Source organism: Tursiops truncatus, chromosome 11 (assembly GCF_011762595.2).
Source record: "Tursiops truncatus isolate mTurTru1 chromosome 11, mTurTru1.mat.Y, whole genome shotgun sequence".
In the NCBI taxonomy this organism is placed as follows: Eukaryota; Metazoa; Chordata; class Mammalia; order Artiodactyla; family Delphinidae; genus Tursiops; species Tursiops truncatus.
Genome location: NC_047044.1, coordinates 91,175,530 through 91,198,941, shown reverse-complemented (window position 1 = coordinate 91,198,941; position 23,412 = coordinate 91,175,530). Strand labels below are relative to the sequence as shown.

General features: G+C 42.1%; 1 protein-coding gene across 2 annotated transcripts in view; it reads right to left on the bottom strand.

Annotated features, from left to right (window-relative positions):
- GUCY2C (guanylate cyclase 2C) overlaps nucleotides 1–23,412 on the bottom strand; it is a 78,262-nt gene that overhangs the window by 21,484 nt on the left and 33,366 nt on the right. For both annotated transcript variants that reach the window (XM_019937330.3, XM_073789024.1), the window contains 9 exons: nucleotides 17,886–17,967; nucleotides 14,480–14,585; nucleotides 11,215–11,277; nucleotides 10,557–10,628; nucleotides 9,993–10,097; nucleotides 6,048–6,134; nucleotides 4,785–4,917; nucleotides 2,610–2,747; nucleotides 1,716–1,804 (listed from right to left, as the gene is read on the bottom strand). In XM_019937330.3, coding sequence (XP_019792889.1) covers nucleotides 1,716–1,804; nucleotides 2,610–2,747; nucleotides 4,785–4,917; nucleotides 6,048–6,134; nucleotides 9,993–10,097; nucleotides 10,557–10,628; nucleotides 11,215–11,277; nucleotides 14,480–14,585; nucleotides 17,886–17,967 — 875 coding nt within the window. The remainder of the gene's footprint in view (nucleotides 1–1,715; nucleotides 1,805–2,609; nucleotides 2,748–4,784; nucleotides 4,918–6,047; nucleotides 6,135–9,992; nucleotides 10,098–10,556; nucleotides 10,629–11,214; nucleotides 11,278–14,479; nucleotides 14,586–17,885; nucleotides 17,968–23,412) is intronic.

The window sequence follows — 23,412 nt, the reverse complement described above, 5'->3', positions numbered from 1 at the left end:
CCTACCTGCCTTCTTTTGCCTTAACAAGAGTCCCTGGGGAGGGACAGGACCACGGTATGGAACCGTGGTTGCCTGTACTCACCACTAGGTGATGCTCCTGCCTGGGAAAACGATCTGCTGGCTTATGCCTTAGCAAAGAAGGGACAGAAGAAGCACTGACAAATGGGCTGATACGGCACCGCCCGTGAAACAGCAGATGCTCTTCAGGCATTGCCAAGTCTTGGAGTTTTGGGCCTGTATTCTGCTGGAACCAGCTACTAGATAATGCAGTCGAATTCCTCATATCCAATTCCAGAAACATCCAGCCACATGAGTGAACTGATGAGGAGGATGCTTTGGTGAAAGAGGTTGTAAACGACATGTGGATACACTCAGGCTAGAAAGGAGGGTTTGAGAAGAGAGATGCTGATGTGTGGGGAGGAATCCCAGGATCCAGAAAAGCAGGAGGAAAGGAAGGCATGAGGAGAAGCAAGGATAGAAGCAGATGTAGCTCAGAACCCTGGGTACAACCTGCCTTTAATGCTGCAAAAGAGAGAGAGAAGTAAAAATGGCCCATTCGTGCCCAGCAGAGTCTGGCCATAACCGCATCTGGCAGGTTGCTTGCAAATTAAAGCAAAATATTTTTATCTTTATCCTGCAAGGAACAAAAGTTTAAAAAAATTTTTTAACAACCATATATATATATATATATATATTTTTTTTTTTTTTTGGCGGTACGTGGGCCTCTCACTGCTGTGGCCTCTCCCGTTGCGGAGTACAGGCTCCGGACGCGCAGGCTCAGTGGCCATGGCTCATGGGCACAGCCGCTCCGCGGCATGTGGGATCTTCCCGGACTGGGGCACGAACCCGTGTCCCCTGCATCGGCAGGCGGACTGTCAACCACTGCACCACCAGGGAAGCCCCCCGACCATAAATATTTTTTAAACATTTACTTACCATCTTCTGGATTATAAAAGCTCAGATAAAATTCTAAAAAAAAAAATTAGAATTTTTTTTCCCACAGGCCTTAAAGGCCTCTGTGAGGGATTACAAAAAAATTAAGCAGATACAGAGGAAATCTCCATTTTCTTCAGGGGAAGGATAGAAAGAGTGAAAGTACATTTCTCTATTGTTTCTAGATGTTGGCGTATTTATTTTTTTAACCAGGAGGTAGTATTTATAAGCTTAATATGGGTATCACATGGAATCTTGCTCTTTTAGCTCCTAAAAATCGAGAATGTAATGTGTACTTGAGTTCCTTCCTGAGTTGGGAGTATGGTAGGCTGATAGCGGCTCTCAAGGGTGTGTCCCAACCCCTGGAACCAGTTACCTTATTTGGAAAAAGGGTCTTTGCAGATGTGATTAAGTGAAGGGTCTTGCATGGGGAGATAATCTGGATTATCTTGATGGGCCTGATTGTAATCACATGTATCCTTATCTAGGAGGGAAGTAGAGGGAGATTAGACAGACAGAAGAGGAGAATGTGGCCTGGAAGCAGAGATTAGAGCATTGTGGCCACAAGCCAAGGAATGTCAGTAGCCACCGGAAGCTCCTGGAAGGAGCAAGGAATGGATTCTCCCCTAGAACCTCTGGAAGAAGCATGACCTTCTGGCAACTCATTTCACACTCCTGGCCTCCAGAACTGTAAGCGTATACATTTCTGTTGTGTTAATCCACCCAGTCTGTGGTCCTCTTGCAGAGGCCCCGGAAAACTCCATGCAGGGAGATATACTCACTTCCAGCTCTTTTTCCTCTGCTGTTTCCAGGAACAGATCAGGGCGGAAGGGTTTCACTCCGTTGGAATACTCCACTCTGAAAATCTTCTCTGGTGGGGTAGGAAGAATTCAAATTACAAGAAAGAATGCAGCGTGAAGGAATTTTAGCAGCAGCCTCCAGACTCTGAACTGGTTCACCGTGCCTGGGTGGGTACCCAGTGGGAGCGTGGCAGAGCCGAGGCCAGCACTTGACAGACAGATGTGAATGAATGGACGATCCACCAGGCGGAGGGGTCTCATGCCCCCTTACACCCAGGAGATTACCTTAAGTTAAGGCTACTAACCCTTTAAAACTTAACTCAGAGACTGCTGTCTTAGGGAGGCTTCCTCTGACCAAGACCCTAGCCTGTCCTCCCTATATCCCTTAGCCACCTCCATCCCCCAGACAGGTAAGAGCTGGCACATAATAAGTGCTCAGTAAAGCGAGGACTGGATGAACGGAAGGAGACGTTTCCTCCCTGAGAGGACATGTGACAAAACCATAGATCTGCTCTTAGTAAGAACTGAAATATGTGTTGTCCTGCTAGAGTGATCTAGTTCAGGTGTGAAGCAGACACACGTCTCTTACTGGAATCAGAAGGAAAGCAAGAAATTGTAAGGCGAGATTCTCTATCTCACAAAATTGCTGGCGGTAGTGGCAGCTGGCAGTGGTATATTGTCCTATGCTTTTCAGAGCCCTCTAACGTTCATACTGTCACTGAATTCCTCCAACTACCCCGTGGAGTGTGGAGGGTAGATGCGACATTGTTTTCGCAGATGAGGGACTGAGACGTGGTCACAGAAACCTCGGGGTCTCAGTCAGCCTAGAATTCCTGCTGGGTCCCAGGGAAGGCCCCCGAAGGGTCAGACTCTCACCCTTCTGGTCCCGACAGCTGAGCGTGTAGAAGGTTTCTCTCCGCAGGATGATCTCCTGGGCGATGATCCCATAGCTGTACACGTCTCCTTTCTGCGAGATGCTGGCTTGGCGTAGGTGCTCCGGGGCAGTCCACAGGTCTGTGTGTTCAGCATTGAGATTGCGAGGTTGAGGCGGGGGGTGAGCAGCCCAGAGGTCCCCAACTTGCTTTTATTTTTAAGTCCCTCTACCATACTGATGCTGGTGATGGGGCAGAACACACACTTGCCTTCCAAGCTGACTAGGTAATGCCAGGATTTGGGTGAGGAGATATGGCAACGCCTTCCCTAAAACTGCCTGGATCACAGTTCTGAAAACCCTCAAGGTCTACCTAGACCAGCACCTGGGGTATAGGAAGCGCTCAGTAAATATTTGTGGGGTGAAGGCAGTAGAATGTAAGAGGCTGAGGATTTAATAGCTTACGGAACATATGGCAAAAACCTATGAAAGCCTCTATAAATATTTTAAAACTATATATTTATATATTTTATGTAATATAAAACATTATAAATACATATATTGATGTTTCCTAAAAGAAAATAAAGACAGAACATTTGAACAAAGAGACCATCATTGATATTTTCTGGGCGTGACATACCGGCAGTCATGAAGTCAGCTATTATCCACAGATGTGTTTTCTTTGGTGCTCGCAGTATTATTTAAAAAAAGAATGCACACACTTTACTCACGTTTTACTAGTGTGCCTGCTATTCCTAGTGCTTTCCATCAAGTCTACTTCACACGAGTGAAGCACTCCTGTGTCCTGTGTTTGGCTCCTATAGACACTTGGGTTTTGGACCGCTATCACATATCTTATGTATAATAATGAGGGCGTACAATTAATTAGCCTCCAACATCCCTTGGAGGTTTTCCAGGATCACCTAGCTCCTTGCAGACTTTTGGAGATTTCTACCTTCAGCATTTTCAATTAAATAAACCTACAGATTCATGTGTTTTCAGTACGGTGATATGCTTAAGATGAAGCACACTTTCCTCAATTAGTTTTCCATCCAACTGTTCACTGCTTTTTGAATTTGTGTCTTGTGAATTCATGTGGCTTGTGATTCCTGAACGACTGATCCTAATGGTTAAACTTGTGGGAAGGGAACTACATCTACTTATGCTAAAACTTCCGATAACCGACCCCACAGATAGGTGGGTATAACTGGATGATGTCCAGAAGGATAGGATTTGGCCTGCAGTTCATCTGATGCTGTGTCAAGGTGAGTCATTTCATGAAGGTGAGTCATTTCATGAAAGAGATTTGCTCACTCCATGATGAGCACTGCTTGGCACACAGTAGGTCCTCAACAAGCACTTACTAGATTGAGTCCAATGTCCTAGCATCCTTGACATGACTGAAGAAGTGGGGGGCAGAACTCTAATTTTTCCTCCATTAAGGGAAAACTAGAGGATTCCAAAGTAGAATTAGAGGCAGAATTCAGTTTCTGGATCCAGGTAGTATTTTGAGGCATATATGAGTCCTAGCCTTCTGAGGCTGTTTAACCCAGAATTCTAGTAAAGAACAGGTGAATGTTCAACATGAAAAGCCCTTTATACTTTACAAGTCACTTTTTTGTGTGTTACTTTTTTGACCCCCATCACAATCCTGAAAGGGATAGGTATGAATATGTTTTACTGATAAGACTTTTTTCTTATCATCATCATTTCTTATCATTATCACAGATAAATGAATGAAGTCTAGAATTGGGAAACGGGTCCTCAGCCTTGTACTCTGTCTTCTTGGGCAAACCTCTTAACCTCTCTGAGCTTCAATTCTGTCTTCTACAAATGAAGAGGGTTCGATCAGACGATTTCTAAGATCTCTTACTGCTCTAACTTCTGTATTTTTTCACGCAGTCCTGCTTCCACAAGCCAATAACTTCTTTATGATTTCTCCCTGATATCAAGGACACACAGATGAAGGAAATCCACAGAGGAGATTTGTTCAACTGGACAAGCATGCACTGAACACTGAGAAGGGGGTAGTGCTGGAGAATGACCCAGCTGATGCCTCTTACAACTCCAAGTGTTTATTTTCTGATCAGTATCACCATTTCCTGAGCACCTTAAATGGACTTGTGAGAAAAAAAAATTTTTTAAGTGGGAAACTAGTAAAAATTTCACTCATGACAGACCTTTTCTTGGAGGTAAAATGGAATTGCAGCCAAAATCAGTTATCTTCACCACCATTCTACTATCTACCACGCAGTTGGTGGATTTCAGACGACCGTGGACTTCTGTCTTACTGGAGTGCAGATATGACATCCCCTGTAGTTTTTCAGATAACAGGAAAACAAAGAGATATGACACTTTTCAGCAGCTCCATTATTTTAAGGAAAGAAATGACGTTTTGAAATTATTTTGGCATGCAGATAAAATCACCATCAAATTTTAAATTTAATTCCATTGTTTAGCTTTCAAAATGTTGTTAAAACCCCGATATTTGCCTAAGCACTGCATCTAGTTTTGGAGTCTATTTAGGTGACACAGTAAAAGGCAGTTGTCTAAAGACTCTGTTTAGTAGTTGTATATAATATGAAGCAAAGACTGATCCTGTTTTTTTAAAGCGTTTCCGCTTACCACTTATTCTGTGACTTTGAGTATGTCTCTAGTCCTCTGCTACCTCAATGAAAAAATATGAATAAGGCCTTGCCTTCCTGAAGGGAGGGGTGAGGCTAGATTATTTCCTAAAGTCTAAACGGTTTCATTCTATTTTGAAATAGAATGTTTCATTCTGTTTTGAAAGAGGAAGCCCTTTTTGAGCTGATGTGCTTCCCCCTGGTGGCCAGAGGTGGTATTGCAGAAACTGGTGTTGGGCCTTGATCCCAGGGATGAAATGTACGAAATAAGGTATTGTGTCACATTTTTTCCAACTGATTCTGATCCTATGTGACTTTCAAGTGATTTAAGACTGTATCACATAGCTTACTCCCGGGACTCGCTTTTCTTCATTCTTGAATGGGGCCCTAGTTACTGGTATCCACTTCCTTTTCACAGCACATCTGGAAAATATACATGTGCAGCTTTATTATTGCCTCATGCAAGACGAATGCCTGCCCTTAATATTTTCTCTTATGAAGATGAGGATTCAGTCATCTTCTCTGAGACCTTACGTGATTTTTTTACTTCCAGCAAATCTGTGAAAATATGTGCCCCAAGCCCAGTGTAGAAAGAATTTAATAATAAAAATAATAATGGCCAACATATATTGAATACCTGCTTGTCAGGTCTTATTCAGAGCACATGCATTGTTTCATAAAATCCTCACGACAACCCTATGACATAGGTACTATTTTTATTATCATTTTACAGATGAAGAGACCAATGCAATAGCTTGCTAGATCTGTTTTCCCAGATTTAACTTTCATAAATGTCTTTTGTGTTTGTGGGTCTCTTACCTTAGCAATGTCATACAAGACAGAGATCTTAAACTCCCAATCCATGAATGTACCATCAGGATAGGAAATTGTGTCATTTAAAACTTCCTGAGCAGGAGAAAAAGAAGAAGATGAGTTGTCTGAAGGAGGCTATTGTGGAAAGACTCTTACAGGCAAATAATGACTTTCTGATCATGAGGCCTTGGGCTCAGAACAAGTTGGAACTCCATTGTCCTGGTTTTCCTGAACATGTGTTTCTTTTCTCTCTGATTTAAGAAACATTAGGTGGTTCTTATCCCAAGGAGATGAGCAGGAGATGACCATAGATCCAATATACCGGTTCTTCCACCAGGAGTAAAGGAATGAGCAGGCACCTGCCAGGAGAGTGGGGTGGTGGGCTGAGACGCAGGCTCTGTCTCAGCAAAATTACCCTAGTGTTTTTCAACAAGGAACTGCTATTAGGAAATTCCTTCATTAGGCTATGTTTTCACTTACATGATCAACTGTATCCATTGGCTTAATACCTCTAAGTGTTTCTTCTGTTTTCTAAGTCCTCTGTCGTTAAGACAGAGAGCTTGGACTTTCATGGGAACTGTAGGACCTAGAATTTTGAACTCACAGTATTAACGCGATGATGGTTCTATCAAGATACAGGGTTTTAACTAAGCTGAAAACTATTCTTCGCAGTAAAACTCTAAACAGCACCCTAACTGAGAACCTAACAATAGTTTCTTGTTTGGGGAAAAAGCTCAGTTTTAACTCAGGTACTGTACCAATAGTTTCCAACAGAGGGTCCAAAGCCATCAGTCATTTCAGATAAGGGGCTGTGGATAGCAGGCCAAGTTAAGGGAGAGGAGTTCTGAGCAGACAGACCCTAAGTAACTCTTTCCTTGGGCACTGACATTTTTTACGTTTTTATATGTTTACTATCTCTTCTCCTTACGAAAATGTCAATTCTGTGATAATCTTCATTTACTGGTGTATCTGCAACATCTAGTAAGTGTCTGGCACAGAGCAGATGTTCGATAAATGTTTATTGCATGAATGAATCAACTGTTCCTAAACAAGGTTAGCCAAGGTTGCTGTATATATTTTTTTAATTAATTAATTTTTGGGCTGCATTGGGTCTTCGTTGCCGCGTGCGGGCTCTCTCTAGTTGCGGCGAACTCTTCATCGCAGTGCGCGCGCTTCTCATTGCGGTGGCTTCTCTTGCTGCGGTGCGCAGGCTCTGTTCTCGCGGGCTTCGGTAGTTGTGGCTTGCGGGCTCTAGAGCGCAGGCTCAGTAGTTGTGGCGCACGGGCTTAGTTGCTCCGCGGCATGTGCAATCTTCCCGGACCAAGGGATCGAACCCATGTCCCCTGCATTGGCAGGCGGATTCTTAACCACTGTGCCCCCAGGGAAGTCCCGGTTGCTGTATATTTATAAGATGGGAAGTATACTGTTTTTACTCTGTCTAGGGAGAGACTTTCTCATTTGTTTCCCCATAAAAGTAGTTTTCTGATGGGACTTGCCATGGGTTGAAGCCTAAAAGGATTACATCAGGGAGGGGAATGTAGTTTGCAAAGGCACAGCCTTTGCTTTGAAGTTCACAATACAAAGGAGTGGATAAGTTTCCTGTAGAAGCTTCTGTGTGGTCTGCTCCCAGCATGAGTCAGCAATGCCAGATGGGGTGCCCAGGACCAATCAGGTAATTGAAGTTTCCCACCATAGGGTAGAGAGCCAAAAACACTACGTATATGATATTTAAATGTTGGCCGGGCATTTTAGGGATTAAAAGACGGTGTGAAACCCTTTGACCAGGCTCTGTTAATTGGAAATTTCTGTTGCACTGAAATCAAATGAATCAGATATGGTCTAGCCTTTGTATGGAAAACACTGAATTTTGAAAGACCTGAAATTGTTATTATTAGAAATGTGTTTATTATATCAGCAGCAATTTAAACGATCACTTTCAGCATCAATTAAAATGATCATATGGTCTTTCTCCAAAGACCTTTTGATATGATGCATTAGAGTAATATTTTTTCCATTCGTAGAATTAACCGTATCTAGTTGTATTACACTTTCCATATACAACTGGCTTAGTTACCAGTACTTTATCTATAATTTTTCATTTACATTCATAAATGTAATTAGTCTTTAATCACATTTAAGTATCAACTTTATGCTAGCCTGTTGAATGTTAAATGAATTTAGAGGATGTTCATGTTTTTTGTTTAACTTTAGAACAGTATTTACATAGATGATGAGAATTATTCATTGAAGTTTAGAAAAATTAAGCTGAGTCTGGTTTTCTTTGTAATGGGAGTGTTAATTTCTTCTATTGTTACTGACTTCCGTAAGGTTTTACTTTGAGTCAAGTTTTCATGATTATATTGTTTCTGAAGTTTTTCCTTTTTTTAAAGATTTTTTAAACTTAATAGTCATGACATTCTTTCATAATTGAAAGCATCTTTTTCATAGCTTTATTTTTTTTAATTTTCACTTTTGTGTATTTTTATGTTTGTTTTAGAGACTTAATTAGAAGTATGAGAAGCCTGTATGTTTTGTAGTTTTTTAAAAAATAAACAACTCATGAATGCACTTTAAAAATTTACCAGTTTTATAGTAATTGAATTGTGAAGGTTTCCTGCCCTTAGGCCATAGTTATTCTTCTAAATTTTGCATTGAATACTTAGATTATTTTTTTAAGAGAGAATAGCATTTAGGGATATAATTGTTTTCTTTGAAGACAGATTTGAGTTTATGCCATACATACATTTTTAAAGCTGCATTCTTTTTTTTTTTTTTTTTTTTTCTTTTTTGGCCACGCTGCGTGCGGCATGCAGGATCCTAGTTCAGGATCCAACTCGTGCCGCCTGCAGTGGAATTGCGGAGTCCTAACCACTGGATTGTCAGGCAACTCCCTCTTGTGTTCTTTTTTTTTTTTTAATTGGAGTTTATTGAACAAAAATATTTAAGTTATTAGTTCAGCACTTTTTATTATCTTAAAATTTTATTGAACTATGAATGTTTGGACCTCTTTGAAGCTGCTGCTGCCCCCAATATTAGTATTCTGGCTTTGCTGGGGAAAACATTGAGGTTTTTAAGAGATACGAGGTTGGAAAGGAGCCCATAGGGTGACCACAATTCCTGGTTTGCTTGGGGCCGGTTGCAGTTTATGTCTGCTGTCAACACATAATTATTTTGGTACCCCCTTTCATTCTCAAAGGATCCTGAGAATGAAATTATACGGTCACCCTACCCAAAGGTATTTAAAAGGCTGAAAGCTCTTGTAACATATGCCTAGAAAGTGCTCAAGGTGAGCAGCAAATATTTCGATGCTCTTTGAAGCAACTGTGCTGGTTTCCTTCCTGCCCCTCCCCTTTTCCTCGACACCTGACTTTGTTTTTTGTGTGAATGCTTCTGTGTGTGCCTGCCCTTCTGAGCTAGCCAATGATTTGATATTCTTAGCTCGATAGTTGGTTCTTCCCAAGAACTTGGCTCAGTCCTGTCTTTCTTTTTCTGCTTTGGACTTGTTCAGCCAGAATTCCTGACCCCATCTGGCAACTCCTGGGTCATCCTCAATCCTTCCCAAGGGAGACAATGGTAGGATTTAGACAGCAGAACTAGGACTTATGAACAAGCCTCCTTGCTATCGTAATGACCATCCAGTTTCCTTTTAATACAAAAGCAAGTATGCCAGTAAAATAAAATGAATCAAGAGGCAATCACTATTCCACATCTGTTCTTTGTCGTCTCAAGTCTACACTCCTGAATATTTTTTAGCTAGTTTTCTTATAAAGATATAATATGGATGATTGACAAGATCTGAGGGATCTAGTTTGACAAGCATATGGGCCCATACACTCTTCCTGATAACTCTCTGATATTATTTCACTGAGTGAGCCTTTAAAGTCGCTACTAAATATTCTTTTTTGCATATGGTTGGCTAGTAGGGAATTGGAAACGATCCTGGTTCCTTACCCGGAGGGATCCTCTCTCGCAGTACTCGATCACCCCGAAGATCATGGAATCAAGCTTCACCGTGCCGTAGAACTTGGTTAGGTTGTAATAGTCAATCTGCAGCAACTAAGATATACCATGTTTATTTACAAAGCAAGTCAGCCAGAAAGGAGCGCCTGAGTAAAAACTAATATGTTAATAAAACGTGCCGTGTCTCAGATCTCTGGGAAGATGTATTGCTCTTGATACAATGAAGTGTCAGTTCATTTCCTACTGCAGTTGGAATTACATCTTACCCCACAGCCTTTCTTTTGTCGGCAAGGGGACTTGAATACAAACCTTTGAGTACTCTCAAATCACATCAGGACCACCTTCTAGGACATGCCAACATGTTTTACACCCTCAAACATCACTCTTCAACATATTTTGGTACAATTTTCAGCGAGTATGGTCACCCATTTCTTGGTCTGAGGGCTTCTCTGTCAGCATCCCCAGTAACACCTTGCTCCACCAGGGACCTCAATGCTTGGGGAGAATGGGGTGAAGCTATTTCTCACTTAAAGGTTTTAAGGAAGGGACGCGTACCTTGTTCAATTCTATCTTCTGTTTCTCGGTGAAATTGCCATCGTTGTGCTTGAGATCCTTTAGAATCACTCGCTGCAAAGACCCATTGAATTAAGGAGAGAATGTAGCATGACCACTCATATGCATGTTATAATAATTTGCTCACGTGTCTATCTTTCCACAACACTGTAAGCTCTCGAGAGTGGTAACACTTTTATTGCTGTTTATATCCTTGGTAACTAGTGCCTGGGATATGGTAGGCTCAGATGGGAATGTTTCTTAAAAATGACTAAATGAAAAGGAAGGAAGGAAGGGAGGGAGGGAAAGAAGATACAACCCCCCACTATGGGATTATCATATTCCCACTGCAATGAGCTGAAATATATACAGGGTTGCCTGGACTGCTCTGAATCTCTTTAATTTTTCCTTTTCCTTTCTTCACTCTCTCCCTCTCAAAAATTCTATTTTTCCTTCAATATACTCAGGACTTGTGAGTGTTGTAACCCTTGAAGCAGAGCCCTGCCCACCCCTGTGAAAGGCTCCAGGAACAGCCCTTGGGGTCAGCCCGGGCACCCCGGCCATCGCACTGGCAACATCAGAGCTGGGGTGACGATGAGTCAGAAGGCCCAGCACATACCCCTGCTTGAGGGTTCAGAAGAGCAGAGGAGACTAGAGTCACCTTTTTGTCGTACTTGCACTGTCGTAGTCTCTGGATTGTATCACGTCTCTTGTCGTCATCGATCTGGAACAAGGAAAGGCCAATTATTCCAGAAGCTCCATATCTAGTCTCCCCCCACCCCCTGCCAGTGAAGGCTGAGAGGCTCTGCGGGTGGGCTGTATCTGTTGTAGTTGCTCACAGCACTCTGGGCGGGCTCAGAAAAACTGTCATAATTGACTTGTGTTCCCTATCATTCTCACGCTCTCCCTCCAAGGGTATCTTCCTTCCAAGTATCCGCCAGCTTAACCCTGGGTTTCCCTCCCTTCCTCCTGTGGCTTATTTCAGCCAGCGATTTCCTTTGCTTCCTTCTCTCTCAGTTCCCCCATCTATTGGGAGCCATTGCCTGTAGCTCCAGACAGACGCTCTTAGGGGAGCACGCTGTGCATCTGAGTTGCGAACTCATGCGTAAATGCGCAAGCAGCAACGCAAGTGGGGACGCCGTGCTGGGGCTTCAGAGGGCAGCCGCATCAGCTCTGGGTTCAGCCTGGAGTTGCCAGATCATCTGATTTGTCAAAAGAAGCTTGTAACATGGATTTTCTATGCCATTCCAAGATGTTTGTATTTGGTAATTAATGTTTTAAAAAGTTAAATATGGAACGAAACGTAACACACGCACACACACACACACACGCACACACACACGCACGCACCTGCAGGCTAGCACGGCTCTTGGTCTGCCAGTCTAAAGGCAGAAAAAAGATTGAGAACTATTGCATCTTTCCACTTGATTCTCATAAAAACCTGTGTATTATATTTGTTAAAACTTAGCTCATAGGGACACTTTGAAAATGTGAGTGAAGTAAGTTATATCCAATTCCAAGCATGATGCCCAGCACACTGCAGATTAATAAATGCCACTTGTCTCCCCTTCTCCTGTTCCTCATTTTATACACGAGGTACAAAAGGGCTGCATTATACCACACGTGGCCTAAGAACACATGGAACCCAAGCATGACTTCTTGTCTAGTATTCTTTTCACCCCCTCAGGCCTCGATACGTCCTTTAAACCATTTGAGCCTCAGTCCCTTCCTTATCTGGGCAATCCTAACTCAGGGATACCTGGGAATCAACCGAGACAAACTTTGTGACATTTTCTTGCAAGCACAGGCGTTTTATCCTCAAATGAGTCCTCTGCATCTTTACCATTTTCTTCTGTCTGTTGCTCTCCCCCGGGGCTTTGCTGACTTCTCTCCCTCTGGCTGCCTTGGTTTTCCGACCCTCTCTCTTCTAGCCCGGGATGCTTTCTTCATCATCTCGCCCCTTAGTCTTGCTTCCTAATCCAGAGCTCGAACCACCGCCTGTCTGGTTGTGTGGCATTTTCCCCTCTTGCTGACTTTGCTGACGGAAGGCCAATTCCCAGCCGCCTGCTCCCTAGCTGGGCTGCACCTCAGAGTGACAGCGACTCCCCAGTGCTCTGAATCACTTCTAACCTTCCTCCTTCTTGGTTACTGTCCCCAAGACCTATTCCTTAGCCAACTGATGAATTAACTCATAAAAATTATGTCATGCCTGACAAGGGGTAGATGGGGTATACTCCTAGGAGTATTTATATTTTAAGAAGACGTGCAGAGACACAATGTTTTAGGCCTAACCCCAAAGAACAAAGTGCAATATTGGGGTTTTGAGGCAGTGGGGGGGGCTTGTGAGGAGGGGAGCCGTGGCGGGACGTGGCAGAGGTGAACCACGTGGGAGCCCATCCTCGTGTCACACCAGAGGCAGGGGACCACTCACTCCTTCTAAAGGTCTCCTCTCCCCTTCCCAGGGTACTGCCGGTAAGTCATTCAGGTCAATAAATTCTCTCTTTGATAATCCAATAATTTAACGATTGTTTACATTTTACTGTGAATGACCACAAGATCGATTTCATCCTGACACTTGCCTGAGACAGATTGGTCTTTTTTTTAAATTTTAGAAATATTTATTTGGTGAGTTAGTTGGTTAACTTTTTGGCCACACTGCACAGCATGCGGGATCTTAGTTCCCTGACCAAGGTTCGAACCCGTGCCCCTTGCAGTGGAAGCTCGGAGTCCTAACCACTGGACTGCCGGGCAAGTCCCTGGCCTTTGCCAACAGCACCTTTATTTTTGTGGTTCAGGATGTAACAGGAGCATCACTTTCGAGCGTGGCGCACTTCTGGAGGATGGGAAGACCCAGCCCTTGCACAGCCGTGAGGGGACCTGAGGCACCAGAGTGCAGTGTGCAGGACTTGGGGTGGAATGCCAGGAGCTGGCGGAGAGGCTCCAAGCACAAACCTGACCCATGAAGCAATTTTACTTTTGCTGATTCTAGGCAGGGAGGCACCCCAGGTCACACGATCCTGTTGGCTTGGCCCTGCTCTGAGGGACCCTGCTCACTCCTTCACGTGGAGGTTCTGGAACTCCATCTCCTCTTAGTATGCTTCGGTATAAAACCTCTGATAAGGCTGTGGTGTATGGTGAATGTTAGGATCGTGGTCTTCACGGTTACACAGACTGGGTTCACGCTGTGGCCACGCTCCTGAATTTCTAGCCCTGTTGCCTCAAAGTGCTCGGGAACGATGAAACGGGTCAATGCCTCTGGCACATAACAAGTGCTCAGGAAATGTTAGCTGTTACCATTTGTAGCAATCTGACTCCCTAGCTGTGTGTGACCCTGCCCTGCTTCTCAACCCTTTGCCCTTCAATTTCCTCATCAGCAAAATTATGATGGTAAAGTTCATCTCATGAGGTCCCTGTGGGGAGCAGGTAAGACCACTTAGGTCCCGCATCAACCTCAGCGGATGGGAGCAGTTATCACAGGGCTGCTGCTGAGATTTCCTGGCTGAGGGAGAATGTGGGCAAATATCAGCAGAGACCTCTCTTGTCAGCAACGAGCAAGTAAGTCACACGTCCTCAGTATAAGCAGAGTAGCTCCCCGAGGTTTAGAGGAGCTCAAATGCTCTACCCATTTCCGTATCCCTTCCATAAAAAATTCTCACTCTGTGCATTTCTCTTCTGGGTCAGATGCAAAGAATGAGTAACACACCGTATCTCAGCCTCCACCGAAGTGTTCATTGGTTCAGGTAGCTGACATTTAGTGCAATGAAGAGCCAAGGGAAAGACAGGAAGCTGAGTTAGAAAACGTCTAAGTCTTGGATTCTGAAACAAATGATCCTGGCCTGGAACATTTCATACCACGTACCAAAGTCTTGTCAAATCCCTGGCAAGTTGCACCAGCCCTTGCATTCACCAGGTAAGGGAAACCTTACCTTTAGGCTAACATGGTTGGTCTCATTGGACTCCAGGGGAAAGATATTTTCGGGAGGAATGTGGAACCACTTTTTCTGTCGAAGTGCATAGTCTCTCTTATATTTTCTGTGAAAGGAACAGAATCAGCCAATAGGTTTTTATTAGTATTCATGCCATTCGGTTTCTGAACACTAGGAGAAATCTAGAGCTATGATGCCCTCAGGTGGATACGCGGTGAGTACAGCTGGCCCAACGGTGTGACTCCATGTTCTCCAAACTGGTGAGTGCTGACCTTTTGTGGACCTGTAAGGATTTCTGATGGTCTTCTGTACTCTTTCTTTTTTTTTCTTTTTCATTTCACTTTCTCAGATCCTTCACTAAGGCAACCCTTTATTATAATAAAAAATTTGAACTGGGCTTCCCTGGTGGTGCAGTGGTTGAGAGTCCGCCTGCTGATGCAGGGGACACGAGTTCGTGTCCCAGTCCGGGAAGATCCCACATGCCGCGGAGCGGCTGGGCCCGTGAGCCATGGCCGCTGAGCCTGCGCTCCGCAACGGGAGAGGCCACAACAGTGAGAGGTCCGCGTACAGCAAAAAAAAAAAAAAAAAAAAAAAAATTCAACTGACGTCACAGAAAGCGTGAGGCGAAAACAGAGGATACATCAGATTCCCAAATAAGCCAGTTCCTCTTCGGCATACGTGCCTTTTAAAAAATCCATTAAGAAAATAGAAAAGCACAGAGAAAAATGTTAACAACATGTAACCCAACATTCAAAATGTCAAGAATTTGTGATTGTTTCCCCCAGATAGTATAGACAAAGCAGCATTCTTGGGTTATAGGAATGCACACTCACAACTTTACAGACGTTGCCAAATTGTTTCCCAAAGCGATTGCACCAATTTGCCCTCTCACTGTGAAAATTCCTGTTTCCTCCGTATTCTTAACAACATTTGGCATTGTTTAACTTTTTTTAACCCTTAGGATGTATGTGAAATGGTGTTTGTTGCTTTGTATTTCATTTTCTTTATTATTAGAGAGATTAAATACCTTTCAAATATTTTCTAGCTATTTTATAGAGTTGCCTATTCATAATTTTGCCCATTTTTTCTATTGCATTGTCTTTGCCTTATTTATTAACACGAGTTCCTTATAAATTCTGCAAAACAAATCTTTTGTCCTTTGATGCGTTGCAAATGCCTTCTTCTGGTTTATTGCTTTATTGAGCTTTGCTGTATAAAAAGTTTTGATTTTGTTAAGGTCATGGTTATATTATTTTCTCTTTGACTTTTCTTTTTTATCTTGACTGAGAAGTATTTTCCTACTTGAGACATAAAGTCATTTGCTATTAATTTCTTCTGAGTTTGCTTTCTCACATTTAGGTCTGTAATCCATTTACAATCCATATGGAATGAAATTTATCTTTGTGTATTGTTTCAGGTAGGGCTTTCATTTCATTTTTTTCATGTTGAGAGCCTACTGTTCCAACATCATTTCCCAACTGACTCATAATGTTCCCATCATATGCCAAGTTCTCACGCTTGCTCGTGTCAGATTCTAGAATCTGTATTCTTTTCCATTGGCCTATTTGTCCCTGAGTTTGTCTTTGCTTGTGCTCATTTGACAGACTCCTACTCACCTTCTCAAGGTCATTGATGATGACGTTGTGAATGTCCCCTAAGCAGAAATGATTATTCTCTTCCTATGCTTCCATCTAACTCTGACTACCCCTCTATTAGATACATATAAAATAGTATATTATTGGCCAAAGATTTTGGTCCTAAGACCTGGTGGCAAGTGGTGTGACTATTAGGGCCTTGAAGGCCCCCAGGCTCTCATCTCTGCACTGCAGAAGACTCCTGGGACTCCACAGAGCCAACTGCCATTCATATTGAATTAGAGGACGCTATAAATCATTCACTACTTTTCTTGCATAGCTGTTGGAATGGAAAACTATAAGAATAACATCTGTCTTCCATATCTCCTCATGGACACAGTATTGCTCTCGCCATTAGGAAGCCCTATCTCTGCCTTCCCTGCTTAGAGAAAACGGAAAATGCCTGTTTCCACCTGTTACTGTTTCTTACTTTGTGATTCATCCTATCTTAAGCTGACGCCCATTTGGACTTGGTGTCTGAGGGACAATAGCCACATCTGTGGCCCTGCTGTTGGCTGCCTTTACTCTCCTCAAATTTTGGTTTCCTCTTACCTTCAACTAAATGGTCACCATACACTGTAAATCATCTCTTACATTTCTTGGTAATACAGAGTCACAGGAGTCAAGCTCTGCCTTTAGACTGAAGAGAACAATCTACCCACTTTCCTGCAGAAACCTTTAACGGACATGCAACAGACTGGACTCTCATCATGAGAAGGTACAGTGACACACAGACCAAAGCGTGTGATACATAGAGAAAAACTTGTCTGGTTTAGTTAGGAAATGGGAATGATCCTGATACTATAATGGGATAGAAAGTTTTGTGTGTTTAACACACACAGATTAGGAGGTAGTGTGGGACTCACTCATTCATTTATATATTCAAGAAATATTTCTGAGTATACAGACTATGTCTCTGGCACTGCACTAGGCTCTTCATATGTCCAAGCTGAGTAGAGCAATCATGGAACTGATGGTCAGAAGGACTGACTTCTACCTTTGGCCCAACACACTACCTGGTGATGTGATTCCAGACAAGCCATTTGGCTTTCTGGGTCTCTCTTTCCTCAGGCTAAAGCAGGAGGTTTGGAATGGATGATTTCTAAAGCCTCTTCCGGCCTGAAAGTATGTAATATAGAGACTCTGAAATTGCCCACAATATACTAATAAAACAGCAGAAATAGCTATTTCTACCTGTAGAATGCCTGGTATATGGTCACGATACGGACCTTATTTCAACTCCTCACAAGAGTTCAGATGAGGATACTGAAGCTGAGTAACATTTTTTTTTTTTTTGCGGTACGCGGGCCTCTCACCGCCGTGGCCTCTCCCGTTGTGGAGCACAGGCTCCAGACGCGCAGGCTCAGCGGCCATGGCTCACGGGCCCAGCTGCTCTGTGGCACGTGGGATCTTCCCGGACCGGGGCACGAACCCGCGTCCCCTGCATCGGCAGGCGGACTCTCAACCACTGCGCCACCAGGGAAGCCCAGTAACATCTTTAAGTTGCTAATAATATGGTTAACACCACACGACCGGTAAAGCCCAGAACTGGGATTTGAGTTCAAACGTCTCTGAGGGCAAAGCTCTAATCCATCCACTGAGTAATATTCTGCCCTTGATGGGGTCTTTGATGCTGAATGCCTTCATGATCTTAGCTCTGTCCAGAGAGCTTCTTGTGAATGTATACTAGCATCCACAGACGTGCCTTCTCCCTCTCGCCCCCTTCCCTCTCTGAGTGGGGAGCACAGCAGGTTAGAGGGGCTGCAAGGTACCTGAGCACCAGGAGGGCGCCGAGCAGGAGCAGGGCCACTGCCCCCGTGAGAGTGAAGACGGCGACCAGCAGCATTTGAGGGCCTGGGGCAGAGAAGACGGTGAAAACGCACCAGTAAGGACCTTTGAAAAGACAATGCGCACACCCCACAAGATCCTAGTTGTGTAATATAACTTGAGGATGGGGAAAAGGAGAGGCCTTTTAAGCTATCCGTCTTTTAGAGAAAGACAAACATCATACGATATCACTTATATGTGGAATCTAAAAGAATGATACAAACGAACTTATTTACAAAACAGAAACAGACTCACAGACTTCAAAACAAGCAAACAAGCTTAAAAACAAACAAACTTAAAACAGACTTCCAAACAAGCTTAAGTAAAAACAAACTTAAAACAGACTTAAAAACAAACAAATGTAAAAACAAACTTACGGTCACCAAAGGAGAAAAGTGGGAGGGAGGGATAAATTAATTAGAAGTTTAGGATGAACATATATACACTACTGTATATAAAATAGATAATCAACAGATAATAGATAATCAATAGATAATCAAGGGCCTACTGTATAGCACAGGGAACTCTACTCAATATTCTCTTAATAACCTCTATGGGAAAAGAATCTGAAAAAGAATGGATATAGGTATATGCATAACTGAAGCACTTTGCTGTACACCTGAAACTAACACAACACTGTAAATCAACTATACTCCAATATAAAATAAAAATTAAATTAAAAAAGATATCTGTCTTTTATTAATCTCTTCATTGGTAATACAGATCCTGCCTCCTTGGTCTATGAGGAAAACCGTCTGGAATGTGCTCCAAAGTGGCTTAATTTCATCTACCCTTATAGTTTAGACATCTCGTTTCTTATGGGAATCATCAAATGTTACAAGGACATAAAATAGTTTCTGGCACACAAATAATTTTGGTGGGAAGACTATCTGATGTCTTTGATACCAACATACCTAAGGAGGATTCACAGAGGAAGAAATAGACAACTGTTTTTCAATACAGAGAACACATCGGAGGAAAAGTAGGACAGTGTGGAGTGAACAGTACATGACAGTGTTGCCCACTGGTCCTTTCCAAGCTCAACCGGGTCACTGAGGGAAGTCCATGAAGTATGTAAGGAATGTGATTTATTAGCATGTAGGTGAAGCTGTGTAGAAGGAGGAATTTGAGAGACTCGCAGAAGAGTCAGTGGAATTCAGGAAAACGTGGATCCAACCCAACGAAGCACTGAAGCAGACTCTGAGTGTGCAGAGGACTAAGCCTAGATTAAGAAGGACAACAACAATAATAAAACTGTACAAGAGGGTTTCCCTGGTTGCACAGTGGTTAAGAATCTGCCTGCCAATGCAAGGGAAGACCCCACATGCCGTGGAGCAACTAAGCCCGTGCGCCACAACTACTGAGCCTACGCTCTACAGCCTGAGCTCTGCAACAAGAGAAGCCACTGCAATGAGAAGCCCTCGCACTGCAGAGAAGAGTAGCCCCGGCTCGCTCGCCACAACTAGAGAAAGCCATGCACAGCAATGAAGACCCAATGCAGCCAAAAATCAATTAAAAAAGAAACAACAACTGTACAAGAAAGTCGTTGTTCAAACATGCCTCAGCAGATCCCTATTAGAATAGGAAGTTAGAGGGTTCAAGAAGAAGAAATGGAATGGATTCCAAGCAACAGATAGTGTGTAAGAAGCTGGAAGGTAATAGCAATATGGTGAAGGAGACAGGTTTTTTTTCTTTATAGCATAAATAAGAGAGACCCAATCAGAAACTCTAGGGAAGTATGATCAAGGAAGGCGCATCTAAAAATAAAACGAAGTAAAATAGTTTGAGAATTTGGAATTTAAAAAATCCATTTGTGTGTGTGTGTGTGTGTCACAAAGGAGAGACATTGGAGTTATACAGAAAGAAATGTTATCCTGACATGCTATCTAACTTTATAAAAATAATAATAACAATGAAAATGTTTAGTAATTTTCAACTGATAGGTAAATGACAGAGGGCTTCATATGGCTACCAAAAAAATATTATCAGCCCAGACAAATTAAAGCAAAATACAGGAGAATCTGGGAGGTGGGAAGGAGGTAGAAGAAAGGAAAGTGACACTAACGTCTTCATCTTACAAAGCTGGGAAGCAAGAACTTTTATATATACTTGATAGAACTCGAAGCTTATGCAAAATTAATTAAAATTACAAGGCACCAATAAATGTATTGACAAAAAGATATAACTATATTGAGAAAGCTTAGAGAAAAGTAGGGCTAGTGAAAATGAACTATATCTTCATTTATCAATACAAGAAATAAATAGATAACATCTAAAGCTTACAAGGCAAAAAATATATGCATATTATTTAAAAATATGAAAAAAAACGAAGCAGAAGGGACTGCAAGACCAGGGGTGCACAGAGGTGGGACCAGGTACACTCTTTCCATTATGAATATTTCTACTCTTGGCTTTTAAAATCACGTGCATGAATTTTTATACAATAAAAATATAATTAATGAAGGTGTCCCTGGAATGATGAGTGGCCAGATCTTATTCAAGTAGCACCTCAACACCTCACACTGTATTCTCTCTCATGGCACCATAACGTAGACCCTTGAGGGCATGGCCGGTGTTCTGTCTGCTCATCCTGATACCTTTAGCACGCAGCACCAGACCTGGTACCTGGTCACGTATCAATAAAAAATTACTGAATAAATAAATAATTGAATAAAAACTTGGCCCTGCTCATCTCACTCTCTAAGAAGAGGCAAAGAAAAATGCCCAAATAATATATGTAAATAAATTCACATAAAAAAAAATCTCTTGTGCTATTACACTTAGCTTACATGTCACATGTATTTTTGAACCATTTTTGTCTCATCACATTATGCCCTTCTAATGAGCTAACCATTTTTTTTTTCTGAGGTAGAGGGTTTAGTAAGGTTCATACTGCAGCACCTTTCTATAAGGGATGAATTGGAAGGAGTTATGCTTTGCTAACTTATAACTTTGCCTCTGCTTGTTATTTTGTTTTCTGCTAAGGGGAAAATTTAACAGTGAAAATGTGAGCCCTGGATTTCTATTCTCGTTAGCGCAGAAATAAATTATTCCCTTGGAGGTGGAGCTGCATTGTGGGCATATTTGACTTTGGTGAATTCCGTTTATTACTACAATCACCACTTCCATTCCCATCACCACCACTCTTATAACCCCAACCCCACACAAAAAACAACAGTGAGTACGAGGAATACAATTTCAACAGTGCAGACAATTCTACTCATCAGTCTACTAAAATTACCCAGCCTCCAGACTACAGCATAAGTTGGAGGGAATATCTGCTGAGTCCTTAGCCCCTCTCAATTCTTCCCTAGTATGAACATCACATTGCATGAAATATAATTATGATATTTAAATATACTACATACTATTTAAATATAGTAATTTTTAATTCAACATACTTGTAAATCACCGTATCACATAGTTCTAAGGTTAAGTTTCTGCTGCCCTCTGGTGGCTACTGTGGTTATCACAGCCTATTTAACTAGATAGACGGTGAATGCAGATTGAGTTTTATAACCCCAAGGTCATAGAACATGATCGTTGGAAAGAACTTTGAGATCAGTTAACAAATCTCCTGACTTAACAGAGGAAGATACTCATAGTTAGAGAAGTAAGTGGACTGAAATTAACACTGTCTAGATTAGCACTGAATAGCAGCATATTCATAGTTATACTGTCTTTCATTCCTCACTTCTTTCCTTCCTCCCTTCATTTCCTTCCTTCATTTCTTCCTTCTTTCCTTCCTTTCAAGGCACCGTGTTTGAGTAAAGAATGGACCCTACACTTACATGGTGTATGGTGTAAACAAATAAATGAGATATAAGTAATATGCTAGAAGTCCGGTGTAATGAGGGCAGCATCAATAACCTCCTGAGATGCTAAGAAAAAGCTTAGGAAAGGTGAAATCCAAGTTACACACTGAGGATGAGTGGTTGTTTACTAGTTCTATGGGGGGGTGTGGGACAGATTTTAGTCAGAGGGAGTAGCATCAATAAAGACCCAGGAGCATGAAGCTGCAAGACCCTTTCTTTAAGGAAGTAGGAGGAAGTTGAGAGAGTGGGGAAGAGATTTCAGGTAAGATGAAAAAGAAGGCTGGAGACGTGGGAAGATCAGGGACATTCCGTGCTATAACAAGTCATTTGGACTCTGAAGACAAAGTGGAGCTGCCGATCGAAGGGTTAGAGCAGTTGGGTAATGCGACTGGATTTGCGCTATCCCTCTGGCGGCAGTGGTGGCTGGGTTTGAGGTGGGCAGGAGGTGGGGCTGAGCAGGAAGACAGATGGATGTCATTGGAACCCAGGAGGCAGCTGAGGAAGGCCTGGGTGCGGAACAGGAACCAGATCTGCGCTGTACACTGCTGCATCCCAGGTGCTTAGAACATTGTCTGGCATTAAGTAAATATTTGTCAGATGAATGAAAAGACAGTGATGGTAGAAATCTCCTGATGAAACGTTCTGTTACTTAGTTGGCAGTTGTGTACACAGATGAAAGACTGGGCATGACTATCTTATTTGTATACTATTTGAAAGACTGAGTTACTTAATTTGTAAAGTCTGAAACTAAATGTAACAGTTAAAGAGTGAAAAGCTCTGGCTAACTGAATTTTCTAGTTAACTGAGGATGAAGTAAAGTTGCCCAGGATGAGGCAACGTCCCTGTCGTATGTAATGTAAATATTTAATGTGATCTCGTTTAGGTAAATAATGAGAACTCTCTCAAAATTCATGTTTTGAGAAGTTCATTATTTTACACAGTACAGACTTTCTGTTAAATAACCAAAATATCTAAAAACTTTTAAAGAAATATATTAAAAATACAACCCAACTCTGTCACTGAGGGCTATAATTAAGGAAAAGGAAAAATAATTTTAACTCAAAAAATTACAAAAGAAAGAAGCATAGAGTTGCAGAAGCCTGTGAGAAAAGAGATATATTCAAGTTTGGCTTGAATCTAGGAAGCTTGAAGATGGTTCTAGAGATAATTAAAAAGAAAAAAAAGCTTGCTAAAGAAAACAAATCAACTTTAAAAAGCCATGATGACAGTAAATCATTTAGAAGAATGGGATCCCTACTTCCTACCTCTCTCTTTGCTTCAGTCAACTGCCTCATGTCTATTGACTAAAAACACAGGATTCATTTTTAACCAAATTTGACTCATGGAACACAAGAACTAGAAACATAGTTACAGCTATAATGTGAACAAGCCCATTTAATCAGAACTCTTCTCTTCAGCCAGATCAACCTTTCAGCCAGAGTTTCTGGCTGTAGAGCAGGGCTAGGATAGAAGTATTTCTAGTTTATAATTTTTAATATTTTTTAAAAATGGTAAATTAATAGAGTCATTATGGAAAATTTAGAAAATTAAGAAATATATAAAAAAGCAAAAAGAAAATCTAGGATACTGTTACTCGGAGGCTACGACTATTGACATTTTAGCATACTTTTCTGCAGTCTTATTTCTATACATTGTT